Source organism: Anopheles gambiae, chromosome 3 (genome assembly GCF_943734735.2).
Source record: "Anopheles gambiae chromosome 3, idAnoGambNW_F1_1, whole genome shotgun sequence".
NCBI lineage: Eukaryota > Metazoa > Arthropoda > Insecta > Diptera > Culicidae > Anopheles > Anopheles gambiae.
The window spans coordinates 20,851,687-20,877,368 of NC_064602.1; the positions used below are offsets into that span (position 1 = coordinate 20,851,687).

At 43.7% G+C, this 25,682-nt stretch overlaps 2 protein-coding genes across 2 annotated transcripts; one reads left to right on the forward strand and one right to left on the reverse strand.

Annotated features, from left to right (window-relative positions):
• Positions 1-4,069: 4,069 nt before the first annotated feature.
• On the reverse strand, positions 4,070-24,978 carry LOC1279906 (recombining binding protein suppressor of hairless). The gene is made up of 4 exons (XM_319690.5): positions 21,160-24,978; positions 13,616-14,164; positions 12,997-13,539; positions 4,070-8,005 (listed from the first exon to the last, which is right to left on the reverse strand). The coding sequence occupies exons 1-4, from the start codon at positions 21,427-21,429 to the stop codon at positions 7,688-7,690; spliced, it is 1,680 nt and encodes a 559-aa protein (XP_319690.5). The 5' UTR covers positions 21,430-24,978; the 3' UTR covers positions 4,070-7,687.
• On the forward strand, positions 9,387-11,147 carry LOC3291854 (keratin, type II cytoskeletal 1). Its single transcript, XM_552825.3, has 2 exons — positions 9,387-9,814; positions 9,892-11,147. Exons 1-2 carry the CDS (start codon positions 9,444-9,446, stop codon positions 10,451-10,453), a joined length of 933 nt encoding a protein of 310 aa, XP_552825.3. The 5' UTR covers positions 9,387-9,443; the 3' UTR covers positions 10,454-11,147.
• Positions 24,979-25,682: the final 704 nt, after the last annotated feature.

Genomic DNA, 25,682 nt, shown 5'->3' on the forward strand with positions numbered 1-25,682 from the left:
TAAGTTTAAATCCAAGTACGAAGTGCGTGATCGGACCGAATGACACTAGTAAGGTATATACGGCTAACATACGGCTATATGTTATAAATATGTTTCGGACAATTTTTAAAAAGCTTAGCTGTAACTACTTCACGCAGTCAACGTGTTTGAGTTTTGTTAAATTTACCTGAGGCGTGCTTGTCACCTGGCTGCTTATAACGAACCTCTTGAATGAAATTAACCCAAGACATAACTGTTGAACTTATTCATCCGAAATTAATTGATCATATCTGCGTTACAGCATTCTTATACTGATTAGGCTGATATGTATTTATAACCTAGAGCTTAAATAGGGATCAACTACTACAGGGTCTCCACACAGCAGATGCCAAATGATGGTTAATTTATTTCTTATATTGTGTTGTACGTTATTGGTTGATATTTGGAGATATTTAGATATGATGTCATATTTAACAACAATTGGCAGGGGCGGATTAAACTGTACACTAAACTAAGCGGCCGTATGGGGTTCCGAGGAAAGGGACCCATTTTCCACTCATAAGTAAATTTTGTTTCGGTTTAGAATTCTTAATACAACTTTTCGCTCGACTCTTCAGAAAGGCCTACACATTGGTGTGGCCGCCTTTGGGCGTCTCCACTCGCGTTAATCCGCCACTGACTAGAAGGGGATCAATTTATATCTTTCAGTAGCATCCGCAAGAGACTTTTTTAATCAAACGAGCAACCCACAATTTTGTCCGTTTTTGCACTGTTTAGTGTGTAGTGTGCTTTGACAATTTTCTCGACCAGATAATATTAATATACGTTGCGATTGAATACTCTTAAATACGATAAAATTAATAAATAACTTATTTCTCTCTTTTATTCCAGTACACTTCATTATAAAAGCTTCCGAAAAGCTCCGAAAGCGTTTTCCACAGTGCATCAACACGCTTCGTTGGCGTTCAGTCTCCTCCCACTTTTTTTCTTTTGCTCCACGCATCAGTGTTTTTACCCCACCACGCTGTAAAAACGAGATAGCAGCAGTCGTCGTTCTTCCCCATCTGTACGGAAGGGGGAACTGAAAATAGAATTAATTTTTCTTCTCCATTTTACAGCCACGTGTGGCGTGAGCCCATTCTGTTCCGGATTGATTTATTACACTTTAGCGTGTAAGATATTTTCTTCCCACAATTAGTGATCATTAGGATGCAGCGACGAAGCGAATTATCTTTTCAATTGGCATCGGCATCTGGTCGGGTGTGTGCGTGTGTTATTGAGGTCAAAATTGCGATATGAAATTGTTTTGCGATATGATACTTAGTTGGTACAAAACCCGTAATCCATCTAACCGTTAGTCACTCATTGCCATGATTAATTTACCCTTAGCAGAATTGTCAGCTATTCGTATGAGCTATCTTCGGATGTCTGAAAGATGCATACAAAGATGTGTGTAATTATATTTTTTATTGCCTGTTTTATTGTACTAGAAAATGTGATATAGTTTCTAAAATAGATACAACCGTTAAGGCAAATGATTTGATTTTTTTTAATCATTCAAATAAGTATTTGTACAGAGATTTGATAAATAATACTGGAGCAATTGAAACGCTCTTATCTATGAAAATAAATATCAGAGTGAAACGAACATGCTTTGCTTGAAATTGAACTAGTTATGATACGTTTAATTATAACACAGAAAATAACGTTTAAATTACAATTAGAAAAAGTTGCAGAAAGAACAGCAATAAAAAGCGTTAAGCGGCTCGACAAACGAGGCGCCTCCATTTAGTACAATTATTTTTAGTACAATGATCCGTAACTATAGAAACGTTCGCTTTCTTGATGTATTTTGGAGCCTTTTGTATCGGTTCTGTTGAATTTTGGTTAAAATACACTTCCTAAAACTAAACTCAAAGCGTTCTATGTGTATCTACATAGTCAGTAAACTGATTCAAAATATTCACACATTTGCACTCTTTTCTCCTGTAACTCGACACGTTGGTAAGAGCAGCCGTTTGAAGAGCGCTGGTCGTACCGAACAACCAGACCTAATCAAAGATTTCATGAGCTTGTCAAAAATATTCCTCAAGAAATACTCCAATTAGCTCTGATCGTCCACACGACAATCGGGAAGTGCTTCTTCAGCAGCACACCTGGTTCACTGCACACTAACACGTACACACACACACACACAGACAGATCACTTCTGGCAACCGGTTCCGATCATGCAGTCACTACACTCCCTATGATCAAAGCTCTTTGCAGTCTCCAATCGGTATGATCACTCTATCAGTTGGTAGCTGCCACTTCTTCATTAGTAGCTGCCAGTATTGGACTGCTGCTATTGCTGCTAACGATCACGGTGCTGCAATCGATCTTACCTCGGCACGAGCCGAGCGTACACTGGCAAACTGATGAGCCTACCGATCGGAAGTAACCTCTTCCGCGGTGAAATTCATCCCGCTCGTGCAAAGTGCAAAGAGCGAAGAAAAAGAAAAACCTTCCGAAGCAGCCAACTAAAAAAAAGGGAGAGAAAGAAGAAAAACACAACCACATTATCATTCGGAAAAGCTTGCACCTCCACAGCCCAATGGGCAGGCGGAGGAATTGGATGAGTCGGGAAAATAGAAAATAAATCAGAATACAATGCGACGCCTCTCTCTCTCACTCCTCTTACCTCTCTCTCGTGTATGCTTTCCTTCCCACAACCATTTAACCATTCTTGTGCGATTGTGAGCAGATAAGGTGGTAACTGTCCCGCTGTCCTTCCCCCCCCCCCCCCCCCCCCCCGCCAAACCACCCTGCACAGATCATTTTCACTGCACTTGAGGGTGATTTGGCATGAGAAAACAGCGCCGGCGGCGTCTTTTTCCCGAGCAACCAGCCCCGGCCTACTATCTATCAAGAACTTATTAACACAATCAGCAGCGTCTCCTCAAGTAGGGTCAGGTTCATCATCGTCTTTGCCGTAGTGGCCTGTGGAATGAAATAAAAGAAAATAGAGTGAGTGAAAAAAAACAAGTTCATCACAAATGCAATAAGTCAAGCGTATCGAAACGAGCTTTACAAACCCCTTTTCATACATTTCTCCCCAGGTTGGGGTGGTCTCACTTGTTTTTCCCACGCCTCCCCGGGAGCGGGGTTTAAACAATTTAATCTTTACATTCCACACGAGACGACGGTGCCCCCATTTGGTAGTAGATTTGATGCGTAAGCTGTTGCGCATCTTGTTTTAATGCGAACACAAACGGGGAGAGCTTCATCTGCTACAATTATTTAGTAGCCCGTGCCTTCCAGCGGGGAGAAGCTTCTGCGTGTGTTGATTATCAGTCGCAGTAGGCAGCTCGTCACGAAGACAACCGGTTTCACTGTGTTTTCTTCTCCCGCCCATCGGTGGTGCAGCGGTGGGCTTTTGTTTCCGGACAGATTACTCTTCCGTGGGAATTGGGTGGATTTGGTTCCCGCGAAAATCACGGCACCGGAACGTCCTCCCGGACATTGGGCTTCTTGCACCTGTACGCTGTTGCTCTCACTGGGACACCTGACACGGAGCACACAATCCATTTCCGATTGTATTTTAATTCTAACTGCTGCTTCATGCGCTTGCCCGGGGTCCATTCTGCTCGCTGTATGCACGAGGAGGATTCGTTTGCTTCTCTTCGCTCGCTTGGATTAGTAATTCTAGATCGAGTGTGCTTCTTCCTTCTCCCAAATGTCGGGTCATTTGCTTTTCTAGTTTGAATTGAATGCTGGGAACCGGTGTGAGACTGTTACAAAACCCCTGCCCTCACCGTCACGATGTACCTTTGGCTTTCTTGGTTGGCCATTTTGGCATTGTTGTCTGGTTGCTGCTTCTGCTGCTGCTGTTGCTACTATTTGGTGTGAAATTTTCCTTCCTATGCACACAAGGCACCACTTGAACGACTAGAGAAGAAGATGGTCGGTTGCTATGATGACGGATGATATGCTTTCTGACCGACGCTCTATCCCTTTCTTTCGACCGACTACACACCGCTTTGCTTTATCCGGTATGAGATCACATTTACACCCTTTAGTTGATCACGCGGCCATTAGGCTTCGGAAACAGTTTTCGGTAGTAATCATAATAAAGGTGGTGTATATTTACATGTATAATTCATTGGAATTTCTTATAATTAACGCTTTTTTCCTGTTTTTGCGGGCAACGCTTCGTGTTTTTTTCTTCTGCTTTACAACCTTCAACTTTCCATCCTCTTTTTTGCTCGGAATGCTCTTGTTTAGTGCATCAATTCCATTGTGTTTAGTTTTTTTTCTTCTGTCTTTGCACCTGCTATTCTTTTTGTTTTTCTTTTTTTATACTTCTCTTTTCTCTTTGTTAATCTCTCTCTCTTTCGCTCTCTCTCTTTAAACGCTATTAGTTTTCCATCCTATCACAATGCCCACCACCCCTCAACAACAGTGCGGTGGGTTTGGATGGATTTTCATGATTTACATTTTTTGTTTGTTTGTGTGTTTGTCTATTTTTCCCCTTTTTGCCTTAGTAATCATTTGCCTTTGTTTTTTTTTGCTCCTTTCCTGTTTTCTTCTTCCTCATTTGGGCTACGCTCGCGTTATGATCGACGACTTATAAAACAATTAACTTCCTGTGCTCTGGTTTTCTTTGATTTTGCCTGTTTTATTTTCTCTTTGCTACTTCGCTACTTTCCCGTCATTATAAGTTTTCTTTCACACTCGAGCAAGTGCAATGATTTGTCTTTAGTTTGTTCGTTCGTTGCCTCCCACGGAGCTTTAACACATACCATTCGGAGGGATTATTAGTTGATTTGTGAACCTGTGACGCTCCGGAAGATGGAGCAATAGAGGGAAAGAGAGAGCACGTGCAAACATTTCTCCTTACAAACTATAGCATAATCTCACGGGGTAATTTTTCACACGCACCCGGTTCGGTTCAGTTCATTTTACGAACGAAACGGAAAGAGTGCTTTGACCCTTTCTCTCCCTTCCCCACTTGATAGGTAAACTTCGGCGGCACCGAATTGTTGCTACACATTCGTTGCAAGAAGTTTTAAGCCCAAACAAAAAAATCTAACAACAACATTTACCAAACGAAATGGGTATGATTATACAAAAGAAAGACAAGCGGTGGCAAGGAGAGCGATAGTACAAAATACATGTAATTGCAACATTGCAGTGGTAGGTAAAATGTACCCTATTACCAATAAATCATTCACTTCATTAGCTCCTGCAAGTGTCTGATCGCACATAAAAGCAGCTCGATGTAGTAGATTGACGACGATTCGTTGCATCGTTCAAATGTATATATATATGCATCCATCTATGCGTGTGTTTTTTTGTATATAAATCTCTAAAAATAGGTCTTTTATGCTTTTCTTTTCGGTGCGTAGCTTTTCGTCTTTTTGTCGTTTACGTGTTACATAGATTACAGCGCTATAGTTTGTGGTAGTTTCCCCTTAACTAATAACTACCGGTTCAGATTTCTGTTCAGAGTGCACTTTACGTTTCGTTCTCACGCGTTAAAGAGAGAACACTTCAGTGTAGCAGTATGGTAGTAATAGCTTAGCTCGTTTTTTTTCCATTTTAAAATTTACTTTAACACTGATTTTGCTGCTTCTGATGTTGCACCAAATAAAGGGAATATCTTCTATACCTCTTATGTACATACTTAATGCTATTCCATATTATACATTTTTGCTTTGTTTTTTTGGACATTGCTTCCAACAAGCGTGGAGGCGCCTGGTGTTGCGAGACAGTGCATTCAATTTAATTTTTGAATTTTTGCTCTCGCAATGGACAAGAAATGAAACATTGTGTGAATGAAAGTGGTAAGCAAGCTATAAAGCTACAATATTAATAAAAAAGGTGTATTCTTTTACAGAGAAAATGGAATAATGCTTGATTGCATCGTTGCGTCGAAGAGATCGTCGATTAAATGCTAACCTCGAAATAATAGTAAAAGCAAAGTATCGAGAAAAAAACAACCGATGGGAGCAAGAACTAAATAGCAAATAGATCAATGGTTTACGGCCGCCCGCGATAAGCTCTATATACATGCAGCAAGTTACAATTAATGCTATCTAGAGTCGCTACGTGCTAACATTCAGTGCCTTGTTGTTTGTTTTTAATACTACACACAACAGTTTCTCCTTGGTTTTGAGTAAAAGTTTGAGCTAAACATGTATTATTTACACACCGTGTCAGCAGCAGCTACTATTTGCAGAGCAGGGAAGCAGCATTCCCTGCTGCATTGATTGTACCCCATTATACCAAGGGGGAGGAAACCTAAAGCTTAAAACCCGCGTCTTTCATTGGCTTAATGGAATAGATAAACTAAGTCAAAATTTCTCTCTCTATCTCTACATTTTCCTTCTGAGTACTTTTTGTTATGCTTATACGGTGGCATAGTTAGTGCGTTTCGCTTTGGGGTAGGATCGGTAGCGACAGATTCATTTGAATTGAATGCATCAGATTTGAATGCAACGCAAAAAAATAAGATCGAGACGAAGCTGCCATAGGCGGATTGGGGGAAGGGTGTTGTGTGTGATCATGCAATTTGAATTGCACGCCATTGCACCCGTAATTACTGCGGTGTACTGCCGCCTCACATGCCGCCTCCTGATTTGCGTCGGAATGGATGTGAGAAAAGTCATAAATTTCAGCGCATATGCAACAACAACCAGCATGGGAGATGGACGCTGTATAAGGAAAAAAAGAGAATATCTATGACTTATAAAACTGTATAGCGAGCTCAAGGCGCAAGGGTGTTGGGTGTTGAAAAAAGTTCAAAGATTAAAGTTTCTAATGGATCGTACAAAGTTATTACTTTAGTATTGCCAATTTTGAATAAAATAGGCGTATTCTTAGGAAATGTGGAAAATTATTACTAATTATTTCCATTTTAAAAGCAATCATCATAGACATACGATTAAGAATCTGCTTAATTTTCTGTTAAGGCGACAGAATGAATGAATTTTAGTATCAAACCTGATAAAAACCTCAATCTAGGATTCTTCAGTTACAACTCAAGCTAGAGATGGACAATAATTCGTTCAACGTGAGTGTCTCGCAATCTTTGAAACAAGCATATCTTTGGCTATATAAAAAAAATCGAGCCCGTGATATAATATCATATTATGGATCAACCAATCAACCGATCGCTATACATTTAAAGCCTAACAAGTTGCAATAATGACCAGCGGCAACGCAACAGATCAGAGTTTTACACCAAAAACTCCTTTTTAAATTGCTTGCAAATGTCTTTTTGCTCACCTACAACACATGCAAGTAGCGTAAAACATGCGTTAAAAAGCGCTACCATAGCGTTTCCACCATTGTTGCCCTAAACTACCTTCACGAACGCAAGAAGAAGGAAGCTAACCTTAATGTAAGGTGAAAAGTCCCGTTTTATCCCGCACCTTCTTCCCGTAATCGATCGCTTCCTGAACTGTAGCTTAATGGGAAGAAACACGCCATAAAGAGCTAACCAGTTGTTCGAGAAGTGGCTGCGCTACCCCCGCCGCTGTAGGGGTACTGTTTGCCTGAATTTTGTTCTAAATAAATATTTCCCCTACACTTACACTGCTAACACAATTCCATCGCACTGTCAAACCACACCATCGGCCACTACCCCCCTAGTGTCTACACACCCAGCCGCAAAACAGCCGCTCCGTGGACCGTTCCTCGAACAGGCGGTCCCTTAGCCGCGGTGTTACGGCAATCCGCCACCGTGCGAGCTCCAGCTAACGTCCGCAATCGAGGGCAGTGCGCCGGCCGCGGCTGCCGGCTGCTGGTTGACCACCGACGCACTGTTGCTGTTGTTGCTGCTGTTGCTGTTGTTATTGCTAGTGTTGGCGTTCGCTACCACCCCCAGGCTGCCGGCGGTCGATCCCCGCCGCAGGACGTCTTCCGCGCCGGGGCAGGGCGGCCTCGGGCCCGGCTCGGGCGTGTACGTGAAGGTGAGCCCGGTCGCGTAGATAATTCCATCGTTGCGCACCAGCGAGATAGGCACTTGCGTGGGTTGGCGAACCTGATGCAGGAATAAAAGAGGAATAAAAGAAAAAGATGTGAGTGGAGTGCAGCGAATGAAGTTTCAACGTTTATTGGTGGAAGTTGATATGAAAAGAAGCAAATATGTTGGAGAAAAATTTTGATAAAGATATTAAAATTGGAAGAAAATAGTAAAATAAAGCAAGACAACCTTTAATAACCTATCAAAAGCATTAAAATACGCCTTGAAGTATGAAATATTCCCCAAACACTGCGCAGTCAGTGGCGCAAGTAAAATCACACTACCACCACGAGCGGAGGGATGATTGAGGGTGACAAGGAGCTGAGCGGTAAAAACAACAGTAACCCCAGCAATCATTATTGCCCCCGCTACGCCACCCCTCCCTCCCTCGGTCCAATGCCACTATAGCAACAGGTTCCCATCATTATTAAATCGATAATATCAAAACAAACGGGCGTTCCGTCCCGGACACCAGGCGCTGCTCAGTAAGATGCGGTGCCAGTAAGATGGTGCTCGGCTAGCGCGCGTTGAACTATGCCCTCTCGCTTGCGGTGGTAAAGAAAAGGCGCGTAGTGTCATAGATTTTCCCCTTATTAGAATTCCCGGATGCTACCCGGGGGAAACTGAATTAAAGTGAACAAGGCAGCAAACGACGAAACGAAAAACGAAAACGACCAAAGTCAGTCAAATCTCGCAGTAAAACAAAGAGAAATAGGAGTCGGAATTCATTAACACACACAGTAAAGCCTGGCTTAAACCTTCTCCTCGGCTGCGAGCCCTTTTGTGCGATAGTGCTGTGACTTTCCCGCGATGATACGCCGAGCACAAAAGCGAGCAGCATATAATCTGTTATGAATTTTTGATTGCTTCTCCAAACCTTCTCCGCGGTGGAAGAGAAAAGACATCCACACTGGACAACGGAAAACGGTGCTGTTGGTGGTGGTAGTGCATAGTGACTGGCTAGTGTCCGTTTCTTTGCCGCTTTGTTCTACACTTGATGGCTTCTTCACTACACTAATAATGTGATAGGCAAGGCAGGCCGACACAGCAGGCTCGTTTTTCTTCCACTCTGCATAGAATTAATGGTTCGAGGTGGTGTGGGGAGTGAGACTTAACTCCCGCAGCCAAGCCAAAGGGAAGCAGTTTAATAGCAACTTCCTTCCACTACTGGACGGGGGTGAGGAAAGTGACCATCCGGTTGTTTTTTTTTTCTTCTTGTGTCCGCTCCTCTTCGTCGCTTCGGTTGGTGTCGCGTGAGAAAATCTTGCTTCCTTATTGTTTGTAGCTGTGTGTGTAGGGAGTGCAGAAAACAATAGAATACAATTAGTGAGAATGTGCTGAAGTGTAACGGAGTAAAACAACAAGCGCAAAGACCGAAAGACAGACCGTGCGGGGTGAGGTTCGAATAAATAAAGCTTCCACCTTCCATCGCTCAAGACGCAGACCACTGCTCAAGATGGATGACATTTTCGGGAAGAAAAAGGAAGTCGTCCCCATACTGGACCTTTCCAAATCGTCCGCCACGACGCGGGAAGAGTTTAAGCGCATGATCGAGAAGGTGCCGGACTACAAGATGCGCCCGATCAAGGTGCGGTCGGACGAGATCCGGTTCAAGGAGAAGGAGTACGGGTTTAAGATGCAGAAGAAGGAGCTCCGGATGCTGATGAAGAACGGGGGCGAGCGGGACAAGCTGTACGCGTACATGGATCCGATACCGGCCGAGATGCGCAACCTGGTCATACTGGAGCTGTGCAGCGTGCCGATCGACTGGAAGATGCTGACCAGCCAGCGGCCCAAGACAAAGGTGGAGGAGGATTACTTTAGCAAGTGAGTGAAAGTGAACCCTTTAATAATGATTGACTCTTGTAAAATTAATCATTCATTCACACGCTTTCATTCCACAGGCTGGTTGAGCTGGGCAAGCTGCAGATCAAAACGATCCAGCGCGACAAGCGGGAAAACCTGCTCGCCACCTCGGTGCGCAAGGTGAAGAACCGTTCCGGCATCATCGAGTCGCGCGTCTTCACCTGCAACGAGTGTATGGAGGAGTTTTGCAACGGGAAAACGTGCGCCGACTTTAACTACGATCTGTACACGCGCATCGTGCCGAAAGTGCCGCTGCTCAAGACCAACTCGCAGCAGCAGCTCTCGCTGAACGGCGGTGGCGGTGGTCTGGGAGGCGGTGCCGGAAGGATGCTGGGCGATCTGCACCAAAAAAGCATCGACAGTGGCAGTGGGGCGGGTGGCGGTGGTGGTGGTGGTGGCAAAAAGGGTCGCAAGGGGGCCCGTAAAAAGGGCCACAAATCGAAGGCGAAATCGGTGGAGGCGGCCGATGACGAGGGCAATCAGGGTGGCACCAGCGGTGCCAATGCGGCTGCCGGGGGCCATGGCCATGGGGGTAAGAAGAAGGGCAAGCGGGCGTCACGTAGCAAAACACCGCCGAAGGCAAAATCGATGGAAAAGTAATCAAAGGGCATCCGTTGGCGTCTTTACTCTGTTCGGTACCACAGCCACCAGAGCTAGAGTGATAGCCAGACAATGTTCTCTGCGTTTTATTTGTGGATGCTTTTTTACGAATTGTAAAGCTTTTGGGTGAAGGAAGGATGGCGCTTACACATAATGTTGCGTATTTTAGGTATTCGTTTTTTTGCAAACAATTTGATCATAAAGGCAGAAGGGTGAAAAGCTATCTGAGCTAGGCTTCGAACAATCAGTTGATAGGAAAATAGCAGGTAAATTATACACATAGATATTCTACGCACCTAAAAGAATCTAAGTGGCTTCTTTCTAGTGTGATTTTGCTCTAGTAAACTAAAAATGGTAGGTAAAATAAATAAATTTATATAATATTCTTCTAATAAAGTATTGTGTGGTACTATTCAAACTAACTTGTGCTTAATTCCCCTTTACTGTTAAATAAGTAATTGTATAGATTTCCGGTTAAATGAGTACTTATATAGATGGTTAATTTTGACAGCCCTATCGAGATGCAGGTTTTCCTATGTTTTCTACATTATTTTACACTTTTTGACACATTTGATGCACAAAAACGGAAAGAAGAAGAGTTAAGCTTTAAAATGATGGATCGTTTTATTCACTGAGTAATTAGCGTTTGAAAATGCTCTCCAAAATTGATTGTTTACGTTTCGTTTGGCTTGGATTCGACGATCTTTCCCGTACGGACAACAAGGGATTGGGCACATCAATCTTCAAATGTCGTTGTTTTATTATTATCACTGTATGCTCTTTGTTCTTCTTGTTATCACTGTCTAAAAACTTATTTTTCTGCGATACAATTATAATTTGCTTCTGCTGTCCGGGATTAAAAACATGTTAAAAAATATTGCATCTAATTCCGGACAGTATTAAATACGTGTTTGAATGAAATTCAGAGCACAAACACTGTTGATAACTACATCCACAATGGATTTCGATGCGTCTGAACCAGATTAATAGGAGTTATCGATGAAATTAAACTGGCGTCGGTTTGAAGCAAAACTGCTCAGAATGCCTCCGGCGGTGAACTGACCGATAAAAAAATATGTATTTACCGTCGCATCGGTGCCTACTAGAGGTAAGAATCATTTTTAATTGATTCTAGTGCATCATGGCCAGGGCGCTCCCGTGGTACAGTCGTCAACTCGAACGACTTAATAACATGCCCGTCATGGATTCAAGTCAACAATGGACCGTCCCCTCGTAGACTTGACTATCCGGTACTGAAAAAAAACAGTCTTGAAAGCCTGTATATACCGGCATGTCCGCGTAGGACTTTTACACCAAATAGAAAAAGAAGAAGAAGATGACATCATGCCCATTAGGTAAAAAATCTAAAAGCGTCAACATATTAATTAAATAAGCTAACCTGAGCGACGAATCGGAGTTAGTTTACATTTTTTCAGGTTAAAATAATCTAGGCTGAAAATCTGCGACTAGATCTGAGTTTCTCGTGTGGTTTAGTATTTCAGCCGCCAGCTGTCAAACTTCAAATAAAAAAAACCCTAGCTAGCATCTTATACATCCCCTAAAGTTGTTATACAATTTGTAATACACTTTTTTTAATCGTTTTAAACAGTTTTGAACTTTTGTTTGACATAATAATTATGCTTAAGCAGAACAATTAAACCATATATCAGCTAACCTGACCGAATATGTGACGAATTGACACTTGTTATTTCAGGCTGAAAATCTGATAGTTTGCCGTGTAGCTTGGTCGACAACTGTCAAACTCCGTATAGAAAATTGACTTGTATCGTAAAAGTTCTCATAACCGACATATTTTCAATTTGGGGAAACATTCTTGCTACGAGATGTAGGCCCATTTTAAACACATGACGGGTATGTGGTTAAGTCGTGCGAGTTGATGGAACCTCCCCGAGTTGGGAGAATGAATTGGAAAAATCGACACATAATCAACACGACTTGAAATCACGTAACAACTGAGTTTTCCAATCTATCTCTAGCTACTGAGGAAAATCAGTGTTAAATAATACCGATTTACATCTGCTGTAACGCGAAGAACACTCACTATCACGATCGATCAGAATCATAAGACGTTTATGACATTCCAAAGAATTAATGATATACATTCAACACAGCTTCCGTCCAATAAAAGTAGCAACGTATTAGATATTCATCAACGAAGTTAGACGTTAAACCGACGACTAGCCAATACGATGATACCCTCCACCGCTCATGACGTACACCGGCCGGAAACGGCTTATTTTACGACAGATCTATTCAGCAAGACACACGACAGTCCGACACGCGACAACACGAGAGATTCATTATGTATTCGTGGGAGAGAAAAAAAAATGGCAAAATTTATAGACGTATCGGGTTGTCTATCTTTCTGACAAGCAACTGCTTCAGAAGTAGACAACCTATGTCTTACTTCTTTTCCGGATTTACGCCTACAGACAGACTTTAAAATAACTAAAGAGTAAAAGTATTGTTACTTTTATGAAATTAATCTTCCATTTTATCCTCTACTATTACTGCATACTCACCCATGACCATTCACCGCGAAACTGCGAGATGTCCGGCACGACGCACAGCAGCGACTCCGCACACCGGTACATCGTTTCCGCCTCGACATCGCCGAACCAGGCCTGCAGGGAGGGTGTAAAGTTGTCGCCGGTAATTTCCAGCATCGCCACATCGGCTCCACCGTTCAGGTGCAGCGAGTTGACGATTGGCACGGGCGTAACGGGCGTCCGTACCGGGCCCATCCCTTCGTAGAACTGGTACTCGGCTTTGTCGGTCGAGATGATCGTCCAGCAGGCACCGTCGTTGATCATCTCCTTGTTCGGTTCCTTCGGGCACGGGGAGGCCTGAAACTGGATGATCTTTTCCTGCGACAGGCACAGGTACATCCGCTCCGTGTCCTTCATGTGAAAGGCGCACTTGTGCAGCTGCGAAACGGGATCGTCCGCCTCGAGCAGGGCCATCTGTTTGTCAACCTTGCGGATGACCAGTCGGGGCAGTGCCATACCGGTCACAGAGCAGACCAGCTTCACCGTCGCACCGTAATGCACATAGCCATCGCGAACCTCCAGCGAAATGTAAAGCGAGAAAGAGGAAATGTTATTCAACTGGAAATTGTCTAAAATAGTTCCCTGAACTCACCTGAAACTCTTCCGACTCGCTCTCATTGTCGTCCAGCAGATGGATCGTGAAGGCACCCCACTGCGTCGAGCTGGCGTGAAAGTGTCCGTCCTCCACGTGCAGGTACCGCGTCGAGACGGTTTGCGACCGTAACCGATTGAACAGCGCCACCTTGGTGCCGCTCGCAATGCACAGATCCGCATTCTTGAGCGATTGCTTCTTCTTCGACGGTTTCGATATCACCTTGATGCGCTTCGACTGAAACACGCCGATGTCGTGCCCGCTGCCGTAGAACATCTTCACCGACAGCATAAAGTGTTTGCGCTTGTCCGAGTCGGAGATGAAGAGCGTTTTGGCGGCACAGTACTGCTTCGGGTTGTTCAGGTCGAGCGGCTGCATCTCCTGCTCCGGGCTGCCGATACCGATGAAGGCACAAAGTTGGGTGGACTGTTCGCTTTCGCCCCGGCGCAGCATCTGCTCCTTGCGCAACCGCCAGCCCTCGCCGAACAGGTAGATGCAGGGCGGGGGACAGAAGAACCGCTTCTCGTTGCCGTACGACTTTTGGGCGACCTGATGGTGGTGGTGGAATAGAACGGATGGTGGAGAAATCGATTACTAAATGGATTAGGTGAATGTACATTCAATTTGCAAATGGTTGTTTTAAGAAAAAAAGTTTGTTTCAGACCCAAAGTGACACGTAATTTACCGTTTATCTTGCATAATTCGTTCAAGCATGGAATGAAGGAACTCTAAAATCATTTTAACAATGTATTCGTGTTAAGATAGACAAGATGAACATCATAAATTGATAATTAAATTACACAGACTAAGTGCTCTGATTTTTTTCTGATTTTTTAAATGCAATTATTTTTTAAAGTTCATAAAATCACAATAAGTATTTATTGTTGAGAAGAATAAGCGTCCTGTCTTTTTTGAACATAAAGAGTGAGTAAACTATTGCAGAAGAAGCTGCTCAATCGTTAAATAAAATGAAAAATAAAGATAGGTCAGTGTTTCTCAAACCATTTGTAACGAGTGTTTCGACAATCGTGGACTGCCAATTGAAAAAATCGGGTCGTATGCATAGTTAAAAAAAGAATCAATTTGAAAATAGAGATTTTAAAATTAACAAACATTAACTAAAACGTAATACGTTAATTAATTTATATCTCATCTTTGTACAGTTACAGGTCGGATTCTAGTGTAAAACTTCAAGATTGTAATCCATCGATCGCAAGTTGTTTTTTTAACAACTGTCAGTTTGAACAGCTGTGCAGTTGAAAAACATCTTGCAAGCGTTGAATAATGCACTTCACATTGGAAACTGACCCAGAAAACAGTGTATACATGGAAAAGTAACAAAAATCATCATCCTCGTTCAAAGGTATCTGTTTAACAGAAGTATTGAAGAAGGAAATAGCAGAATTATCATTAAGAAGCAATTAAAGCTACGTTTATGTATTTGCAACGCGTGATTCGCGCTACTCCATGACAGTATAGTACAACTATGACTATAACAATTGTTGAGGAAACTCAATTGAAACCCAAACCTTTTAAGAGAATAATAATTGATGAAAAAGACGTTCAATTTAGGGGATTTCAAGACAGTTTCGAATGTCGAATAACGTTCTTATTCACCGCTTGCACCATGTTAATCCAAAATAATCAAAATCAAAATCAAAATCAACAATATAATTTTTAATTTCGTCAGCATGATCTTCTCAAGCTGGATTGAGTTTGACAGTTCCTAGTGATGTATTGAAAATCATATGTAAAAACTAAAATTTGACAGCTGTTGAAAATCATCTTGAAAGCGGTGAACAATGATGAGCACATGTGGAAGTGACTTCAAAAATCCTGTAAAATATAATGACGCTCTAAAGAACTTTACGGACTTCACGGAAAACGTATAGCTTTTTCTGCCTTCGTGCCATGTAAATTTTATTAATTTGTGCAGCCATTATTTAAAATATATTACTAAAAATAGCACGCTTCGGTAATGTGTGCTTTGAAATAAAGGTATTTTGTTTAATTTTTGGCTTCTATTTCTATTGCAATTTGAGAACAAAATACAAAAGGTTTGGGAACCACTGATCTTCCGTCACGATTATGGCCATTAAAGGAACGAAATCACAATCAGGTTAAAAATAGAAAACAAAAGTCAAGATTATTAAAACATTCAAGCGACAATTTAATCATTAGAACACTTCTAGCCAACACCAAGTGCATTAACGCCGTTGTCAAACATCAAACATGGAGTTCGGAATGGATGGTGAAGATTAGAACGATTAAAGTTGTGCGTTTTGCATGCCAGAGTTGATCATTTTTCATGGATTGACATGGGAATAGCAAGAAAAATATGTCACACATTTGAACATGAAAACAAAATCGTAATTTTCCCACAACAGTAAACAAATCCCTTTTGGAGAACAACAAGGTCTGCACCACAAATTAACCATCACCCGACCCGGAAAGAGGCGCTGGATTTACGCTGCCTATTTAACACATCTCCAACAAGAGAGCCTCACTAAAACCCAAACAAACGATCGACTGCATCAGCCCCATTGCGACGATTCCTCGTAAATCATTCACCCCAAACCCAACCGGCCGCAGTTTTAATTCTGGGCCACTGGGCTGGCTGACACGACCCACAGCCACATCACTTAATTCAATCAGCTCAATCTAATGTCATTTCCTTCGATAAAAGTTTTCCCTCTCCAGTCTGATCAGTGCTGTATGTGTTCTTTTCCTCCCCTCCTTTCCTCTTCCGTCCGGCCTCTTCCCTTGGTCCCAGAGACCCAATCTTTCCGTTTCTCACGCTACCATACCCGGTGTACAAAAAAAAAGAGAAACGCAATGCAATGCCGGGGAGAAGAAGTAAAGATGATTTGTTGCCATTAAAAATGTATATAATCTTTCGGGCCGGTCTGTGTGTGTGTGTCTCAGCGGCAAAAAAAACTCTGTGTCCCCAGCAGCAGTGATTAAAGCTCGGCGCGTCCGGAATGGCTTAGATTTATGGCAATTATTTCTCCATCTTGTGTCGCGCCCCAACCAAACAGTGAACGGTGTTGGTTCAACAACTCAATCCCGAACAAAAGTGCGTTTTTTTTCTCACGAAAAACGAAAGGTGCCCCCGATAGCAAAAACCAACCGTTAACTACGAAAACAAATTAAACATCGATCTTATTCGCCCCGCCGGCAGCCAAATTACTCAACCATTCTTCACGATTTCCCACCTCGCGGCGGTAATGCGGCGTTGAAGTAAGGAAGTGGTGGAAGCTGGTGACAAACTAAGTGGCACAACAGCAACAACAAAATCGGTAGTTAAATCAATCACTACTCTACGTGCACAGTGAAGTAGCTGGGGCCGTTGATTTTTGACTGCTTCTCTTTCATCATTATCCGGTCCGAAGATTCCAATCCCTCTTAATTCATCTCCCGCATTGGCGCGATTGGGACAGGGGGGGGGGGGGGGGGGGGGGGGGAAGAGCACCGGTACGGATCCGATTCGGTTTGTTAAAATGTTCCCACCCTTTGGACAAGTGGCGGTGATCGCTTGGGATGGTAATTGTTGGCATCATTTTCACTTTTCCCCGTCGTGCCTGATCCGTTGGACGACGACTGATCGGGAAAAGAATTTCAACACGGTTTGATTGGTCCGAAGAGCCTTAGTTCCCGGCATGGTGTGAACGAACATGAAACCAGGTGGAAATGTAGAGTCGCCTTTCACACACCAGCCACCATCAGCCATGGTCATAAAAGTGGTGTGTATGTGACGGCGGGGGATACGATGGATTTAGTGCCGTCATCACGTTACCACCGCCGACGTCGATCATCACCGGGTTCGAACAGCCGTAAGTGTGATTGCTGTTGATCTTCACAACTGCCGTTTAACGGACGGCAATTTGTGGCAGTGCAAAGTGGCAGCTAACGATGGTGGACTAGTGCAAAAAGGTACGGAAGTTGTTGGGCTGATATGACGTGACGTGGGCCATATTCCACAACATAATTATTTATCTGCTGTCAGCAGTAATTTAGATTGTTTTAAATGACAAAATACGTTGAAATGTTTGTGTGATAACGAAGCATTCATTTTTATATTTTCCTGTATGATCCAAAAATTTAATTTTGTTTGTGAATAATTAGAATAAACAAACAATAAAAAGTAAACATAAAAAGCTGTTTTTTGAGTCATGCTCTGCAACAGATAATAAAGATATAGGAAATGTATAAATAATATTGTGCAATAAATTCAAACTGCCAATTAAAACATATTAATATGCGATTGAACCTTAATTCAATTTGAAAATTCATCAACCATGTTCTAGACCACAAAATGCTTCTTTGAGTCGATACATAAGTTTATTAATTGTACACGATTGAAAAGTACGTAAAAACGTCTACTTAAAACAGCAAAAAGAGCCTAATGAATGTAGTTGTTGTAAAATAATGCTATGTTCTGGCAGTTACTTCCAAAAGGTAGTGAAAAATGACTGCAAAATAAAACTAAATTATAAAAACAAAACAAAAATACCAGGAAATACACAGTTAAACGTAAACCAAAGTAATGGAAAATAAACTTCATTGATGATAAATTCCCTTCTTCTGTTTAATTATTAGTACGATTCAACAAAAAAAAGTCTCCTATTATGCAAGAAAATGTAAAAGAGGTGAATGCTGAACAGAAATAATTAATAGTTACGAAAATGTGAATGTTCCCTGCCACGTCAAACTCCAACCATTTTCATCCAAGGCAAGTCAAATTTCAGTTATTGGTCATTGGTTCTTCACGGTTAACAAATTAAATGTGAAATAAGTTTAAGGGCTATTTTAGAATTTGTTTAAAAATGAATTTAAAAGGCCTAACATTCCAACAAATTGTTAAGTGTTACGTTTTAGATCTTAAGTTGGAGTATGTTGATTGATTAAAAGAAAGCAATGCGTGTTACTTTGCACAGAGCTTTAAACTTAGTCGACGGTAGCATATTAACTTAATTTAATTAAGAATTTGTTAGCAATTTGCCAGCATCTGCAACATATTTGCATTATTCAAAAGATGCTCCCCATAGCAACATACTTAAACAATTGTATACTAATGAACAGTCCCTATTACCCAAAGAAATCGACAGAAATCGGTGCATATTCATTTCAAAACCTAAAAAAAAATAGAAAACACGTTTTTAAAGCTGTTTGACTCAAGTCCATTAAAACATGTTTTTGATTTTTTTGTTATTATTTTTTGTATATTTTATATCGTTGGATAATATCGTTGGATATTTCGTTAATTCGATTCATCTAACTACACATACAGTGGCGGCCACCTGAAGTCGAACGCCTCATATTTTCATCTATTATCTGACTTAGCGGCCTAGGTTATTTAATAAGTAGATGACCACCCAAACTAGTCGATTGACCTCTAATAACTAATATCGAATGATTTAAGAACCATATTGGTCAATATTGGCATGCTACGTGGTCATTTTGCCAAGCAATAAAGATTGTCCGACTTTCAGTAAACCGCATAAATGTCATACCTTTTATCACATTTATGAATAGTGTTCAGAGTTTATAAAAGATATCGGTCCGATTTTTGGCAGGGACATAGCTGAAGAGTGTCCGCACCAATGGGTGAAAAGAAATCTCTGATAAGTGGTCTAGAGAACTGTCCAGGATGCCACAAAGTCATATTATAGGAAAAAATATGAGGTGTCCGACTTTAGGTGGTCGCCACTGAATCTCCAGAGTAATGATTGAGATTGAAATGATTGAAGTACCATGAATATGGTTACTTCAATCATTTCAAGGCAAATTTCAGCCTAATATCGAACAGAAACAGCTGAGAGTGCAATTTAGAGCGAAAGCTGCATTTGAGACAGTTGGTGCGAAAAAAATGCTCGGAAAACACAGCGATGTGACGAGCATTTACATTTTCATAGCCAAAAGTCAGCGACTTCAATTAAAAAAAAAAAGTACAGTATAATAAAAATTGTATAATATAATCTTCTTCTTTCTTTTCTATTTCCTTGTTAAATAACTAAAACAATTATTGCATTATTTATCGCAAGAGCTTTCTTCTAATTCCTCCTTACCCAATCGGTGTTTTATATCTAATGGCTATTTTCCCACGCTAAGCTTCCCCGAGACGACCTCCAAAGATTTTGCCGATTTTGACACGCTGGCGCAGAGATCGTTCACGCTCCTCCACTCCTTGCCCGATAATGAGTTCCACTGTACCCGCGTCCCACAACAACCAAGCCCAACCGAATGCGGCAGCATCTACCAAATACCACAAACCAAAGCCATTCACATCTTTTCCCCAGTATCAGCCACGTTTTACCTTCGCTTCCGGTGGGAAAAACGAAGCCCCGGAGCCGTTGACGTTTGACTTTTTCTATCGAAAATCGATCACGACACATCGAAGCAACGCCACCAGCGTCTTCTTCCGCGACTGCCCCGCTCGCGTGCAAAAAGCCGGCAACTTCCCGCGTGCCTTCAAATCGAACATTAAAGATGACAAATCTATTTTTTCACATCAAAACTTCCCACCGTTACTGTGGGCCGATTATAACCGTGGCTCCACACACATCTAATCTAGATAGTTGGTGGGGCGTTTTCTTAAACCTCCGCCGGATAAGGCGCAATAGGAAATTAGACCCCAAGTGATATCTGCTTTCGGGAGGAAATCGATCGAAGCCGAAAATCTGAATTCCCCAAAATGTTAATTAGCGAGTCGTGACGACCCGCTCGCTGTCTTTGAGGGTATGGTGGCGCTAACGGGATTAGGCTTTTTTTTGTTTTTTTTTTTTTTTCACATTCAGTGAACTATTTTGGCATGTTTTAGGAAACTAGGAATCTTTATAGTTTTTGGAAATATTTTTTCTGTATAAAAAAAAAAAAATCAAATTTCAATAAATAATCATTCCAACAAACCAAATGCTAAAACCCCAGCATAGAAGAGCAGAACACCCTGACGGTGCAGGTGATCGTGGGAACTAATTTCTTTCTTCCGACGGTCCCCCTCCCATAGCATCAGGAAATCCGGATCCAACAGCCGGATCCGCACCGTCCCAACGAAACGAAAGGGCAACCGCGTCCCTTGGGGACGGTGAAAAATCATTAAAAACGAATCATCCGATACGATCCACCCCGGAGGGGCGATTGGGGCGCCCGAAAATGGGCCTGGGAGGTCGTGAGGATTTGGAGCTCCGAGACTCAAAAATACATTAAACCTGACCTGAAGCTGGAAGGAACAGGAATTCCCGTCGGGGGGGAGATGAGAAATCTCGGACGCTGCAAAGATGACGATCAAGAAAACGATCGTCAAATGGGGGGGTAGTGGTAGGCGAAGAAGGGTGGTGATGATGAGCTTCGAACAGGTGGAAAATCATCTCTATCTCTCACACACACACAGAGGATGAGTAGGTTTATATCGCGGAAATAAAAGCAAAATGTGCGCAACAAGTCGTCGTCGAGATATTAGCGACTAAGAAGAAGCAGAAGAAGAAGGGAGAAGAATGTAGTACAACCCTCATCACACACACACGCACGGCTGGAGCAGTAATTACCTTCGCATGCAGTATAACAATGACCATGTTGTTGCGATCGCGCAGATACTTTTCCATCGCGTCCCGCGTCAACCGCCGCTCCTCGATCTGGCTGCGGAAGATGGGCGAGGTGGTCGGTCCCATGCCGGAACCGCCGTTGTTGTTCGGGGTCACCGGTATGACGGCGCCGGCGGCACCGAGCCGGGGCAGCAGCGCCCCGCTACCACCGTGGTGGGTCGGTGGGCTGGGCGGTGCCTGCCCGTACCCCGGGATGCCGTACTGGTGGGGCATTGTGGTGGCGGTGCTGCTTTCTTCGATCGAGTGTCCGGGGGTCGGTCGGCTGTTCGGCGGTTCGTTCCGTGATGATTCCGGGGTTGGGGCAGATTTTACGTCTTTTTTACGGGGAAATATGCTCACAAGAGTTCATGTATGGTGTTTATTACGAACAATATTTTTAAAATGATTTACTCTCTTGGTGTGCAGTCCGAGAACCCGAAGGACAGCATAAAATAAGCGGAATGCTCCAGGTGCTGTTGAACCTTTGACACTTCCCCCCTCCCACACACACAGTGACAGTTCACGACGTGTGTTGTTGTTTTGATTAGGAACGCACACGGCAGTAGCGCAATCGTTTGGGCCAGATTAATGCCAACTCAATCAAAGCAAGCCGGCACGACCTGCACACACTGGCACACACTTTCTTCTTTTTTTCGGAGAACACAGAGCGGGTGGGAAATGAATTTTCACCCGGGTGGGAATTACACACTAAGCAGCACTAAGTGGATCTTGGAATGGATACGTAGAGGCAGGTGGGAGGATTGATTTTATCACAATTAAACACGAAGCTTCCTCACACTCTCACTCACATACACACACACACACACACACTTTTTGCTAACTCTTCTTATCACTGATGTCACAGACGCGCGCGCCACGGACGACGACGACGCGATAATCACACGCGCGAGTTCTTTACCTATACACGAACGCGTCACTATCGCACACGCCAGCTGCACTATCACGACCCCAGCCCTTGACACTGTGATGAATGGGACGTGGAACAACAGAGCGAGAGAGAGAGAGAGAGACAGTGAACGATGCCACAAACACAGCTGGGCTCTTCTTTTTTCCTCCGTATGTACATCCAGGCGGATGCGTTTCCCCGGTGCATCTGTGGTGCACGTTTGTGGTGCGCTGTTTTCTTCCACTTTACAGAGACATTGCACGAGCGTTGCATCTACTGCAGCTTTCATCCGCCCGTGCAGCATCGCCCATCATCATCATCATCACGCCAAGCGGCAACGCAGTCACAAAAGAAACGTCAGTTAAATCCGTTGCCTTTGATGTTGGTGGTGTTATTATGCTTGTCTAATGCTCCCGATGCCCCGCTTATGCTCACTGTCACACGGCCGAACTCCGGAACGTGCGTAATAAGGACAGCACACACACCCAATTGTTGCGAACTCACTCACGTATGCTTTTCACGCGGTTGCTGCGATTTGCCGGAAAGTTTGTCACGTACACACACAGATACACGCAGCCACGGTTCGTGTCACGGGGCGCTGATACTTTCTTGCCGCATCACAACAAACAAGCACGGCGCCTTTATTTCTATTCCATTTCAGACACACACACACACTGCGACACACACTGTTGGCCGTGCAAGTTGCCGTTGTTTTGCCCTCAGCTGTCACACGGCGGCTGCTGGTCCGAGGCGAGAAGAGAATAAAAGGTAAACACACGAACGCCGTGTGCAGAAGCGCTGCAAACTCCTCAACCTAACCTCACACTGTTGTTGCGGGAATGGTTTCACTTGGTGTTGGTGGCGTGCGTGCTGGAGTGCTCCGTGACATTCCAATTGTTTCCAATAGGGAAATGTTTTCCAATTTCACCATCCACACGCGCCCGTACCGCACACCACACTGACGGACGGTTGATATTAGCGGCGTCCCAACACGACAGCTGTGTGTGTGTGCGCGCGTGTGTATTTACAGCAAAAGCAAGCGATGGACGCACACCGTCCTTGCGGGAGAAAACAATTTAGCCACACTTGCGGCCACTCGCACGCACTCACAACTGTTGTCCCGGGAGCGAAACAGTTCTATCTGACACGGACGACGGCGGCCACGACGTTACCCGTTTGCATCGCACTCACTTTATGAAAAGCGCCTTTCGCGTCAGCCGCGGAATCACAAACGGCGTTTTGCTGCTGCTGCTGCTGCTGTGCGTGTTAGTGTGAACGGGACGGAACGATAGTGCGCGTGGAGAGAGTGAGTGAGAGGGAACGAGCGCGATCGTACGGGGGTTTGTAATGCGTGTGTCCCTTTGGGCAAGCTGTTGAATGAACGGATGAGATGTATGTGGTGATGGTGAACGGAAGAAAGAGAGAGAGAGTGCAGAGCTGGAACGCACAACACCTGTGAATTTCCCACGCACTTTTGCGGCCTTCCGCAAGCGATGCGGGCGAGAAAGAGAGACCGCGGACCGTGGATGCGAGTGAGCGAGATGACAAGTGGTGCGCTTTTTGACAGATTGGAAGGGCGCGTTTATAGGGCGGCGGGTTGAATGCTGTAAGTGTTTGCGGCACAGACACGGGGTACCGGCAAAAATCGCATGAATAGAAGTTTTGCAAGGCAGGATGTTCGGCGCGTGTGATTATGTAGCAGGAAAAAAGGTAGGAAGATACATTTAATCGATTTACAATAAATTATTGAATTGTTTATGGACAATGTGAAGCTGCGAGGTAGGTGAATGAGTTGGATTTTGAGTCTATTTTAAAGCTTTTAATGTCCAAACATTCTGTGCCTGTTCTTCCGAAAATTTAAATTATCTTGATTAATTATTAATTGTGAACAAAGGACACTACTACAAGAGTTGAACATAAATTCCATCAATTATCATTAATCATCGCTTTAAATGTTAAAGCAATCGGGCTCTTTAAAGCATCTGAATGAACTCGTTCGCACCATCATTCTACCAGAACGTCGTTGCGAAGGCGAAAATGATGGTAGCTGATAACACCAGCGAGCCAATAAGTGAGCAATAAAAAACAATTAGGAAAGTTCGAATGAGCCCTTGTAACGTGGCCCACTCCCCTGCCCCTCTCTGGTAACCGCACGCACGAGCGCCCTCCGTGGCCGAAACATTTGCAAGGAAAATCAATTCTCAAATCTCCCCCTCCACAACCCCGGTTTTGGTGGAAAAGTCGCCCACACCACGTTGGTCAAATTCATTGTCAGCGATAAAAAAAGCAGCGGCGGCTCGTAAAATGAAGAAGTTAAGAGCGTACGACGCGTACGCGGCTGTACAGCACTTACGACAAGAACGGAGTGTGGCACGCAAAGGGACCCCATCTTCCACCCTCAACCATCTCCACCCGCACCGGGCGTTCCCGGAGTGCCGTGCAGAAAAAAGGCGTGGGAAAATATCAATCTCCTGCACATGTGTGCCCTCCGCGCAGCCACACCAGTGCCATCATCGTCGGGGCTCCTCTTCTCCCTTAGGTTTGCCCTTTTTTCCCTTTGGTTTCCATCTGTTTCTTCCGCTTCCTCCCAGTCGCAACGCTTTTTGTTCCCCTGTTTGCCGGCGTTGCGTCTGGCGAAAATGACACGGAAGAGAAGTGCGAAATACGCGAAGAAATCCTCCCTCTCCCAGCGCCAAGGTTACTGCTCGGAACCAACCCCCGATGTAATGGAGGGCGAGGTGCATTGCTGTTCAAATTCTTCAAACCAATTTCGTCATTAAACCAAACCAAGGGTCGAGTGAGTGGTTGCGGGTGGACGGACGGGGCTTCGGTTCTGGAAATTTTGTTGCTACACATTCCGGCGTCGATAGAAACGCAAAAAGGGTTGTTCACATGCACTTTACACTGAATTTGTGCGGGAAAGTTGAGATCATGGAGGTTGGCTTTTGTGTGTGTTTGTATTCCACTATGCGAATGGTGGGTTTTTGGAATATCATATCCATGCGGGTCATTGCTACAGGCGAAATATGCTTTCGTTCATCAGAACTTTGCCGTCTGAGCTGCTCTCTTCAACGTTCGATGGACGGGTGCACGGTTTGCGTCCAGTTTTGCATTTTCCACCCGAAATGTGCAACGGTTCCCATGGACATGGAAATTGAATTCCAATGAACAAAAACTCCCATCGTCATTGCCATTGGAGAGGCGATCCAGAGTCACATGAAGGACCCAGTGTCGTTTCGATGTCCTGGAATATGGCACCTGTTTGGACGTTTGCAACACGTGACACGACCAGCTTGTTTACAAACAAACACAGATGCTCGCCTACACTTCGCTCAACATCCTTTACTCGCTCCTACCACCCAACACTCCATTTCTAGGGCGACCATACAAACGCCTGCTATGATTCTCCAACACACTCGGACGAGTGTTGCATTTTTATTTGCTTTTCTCCTTTGTTTTGCCCGTTCCTTGGAACCCTTTTCAGGTCACATTGTTTTATTGTGTCCAGATCGTCCAGGGAGGACTGTGTGTGTGAGTGTGTCGAGGTGGATCTTTAATTTTTAAAGGGTCCATCCACCCT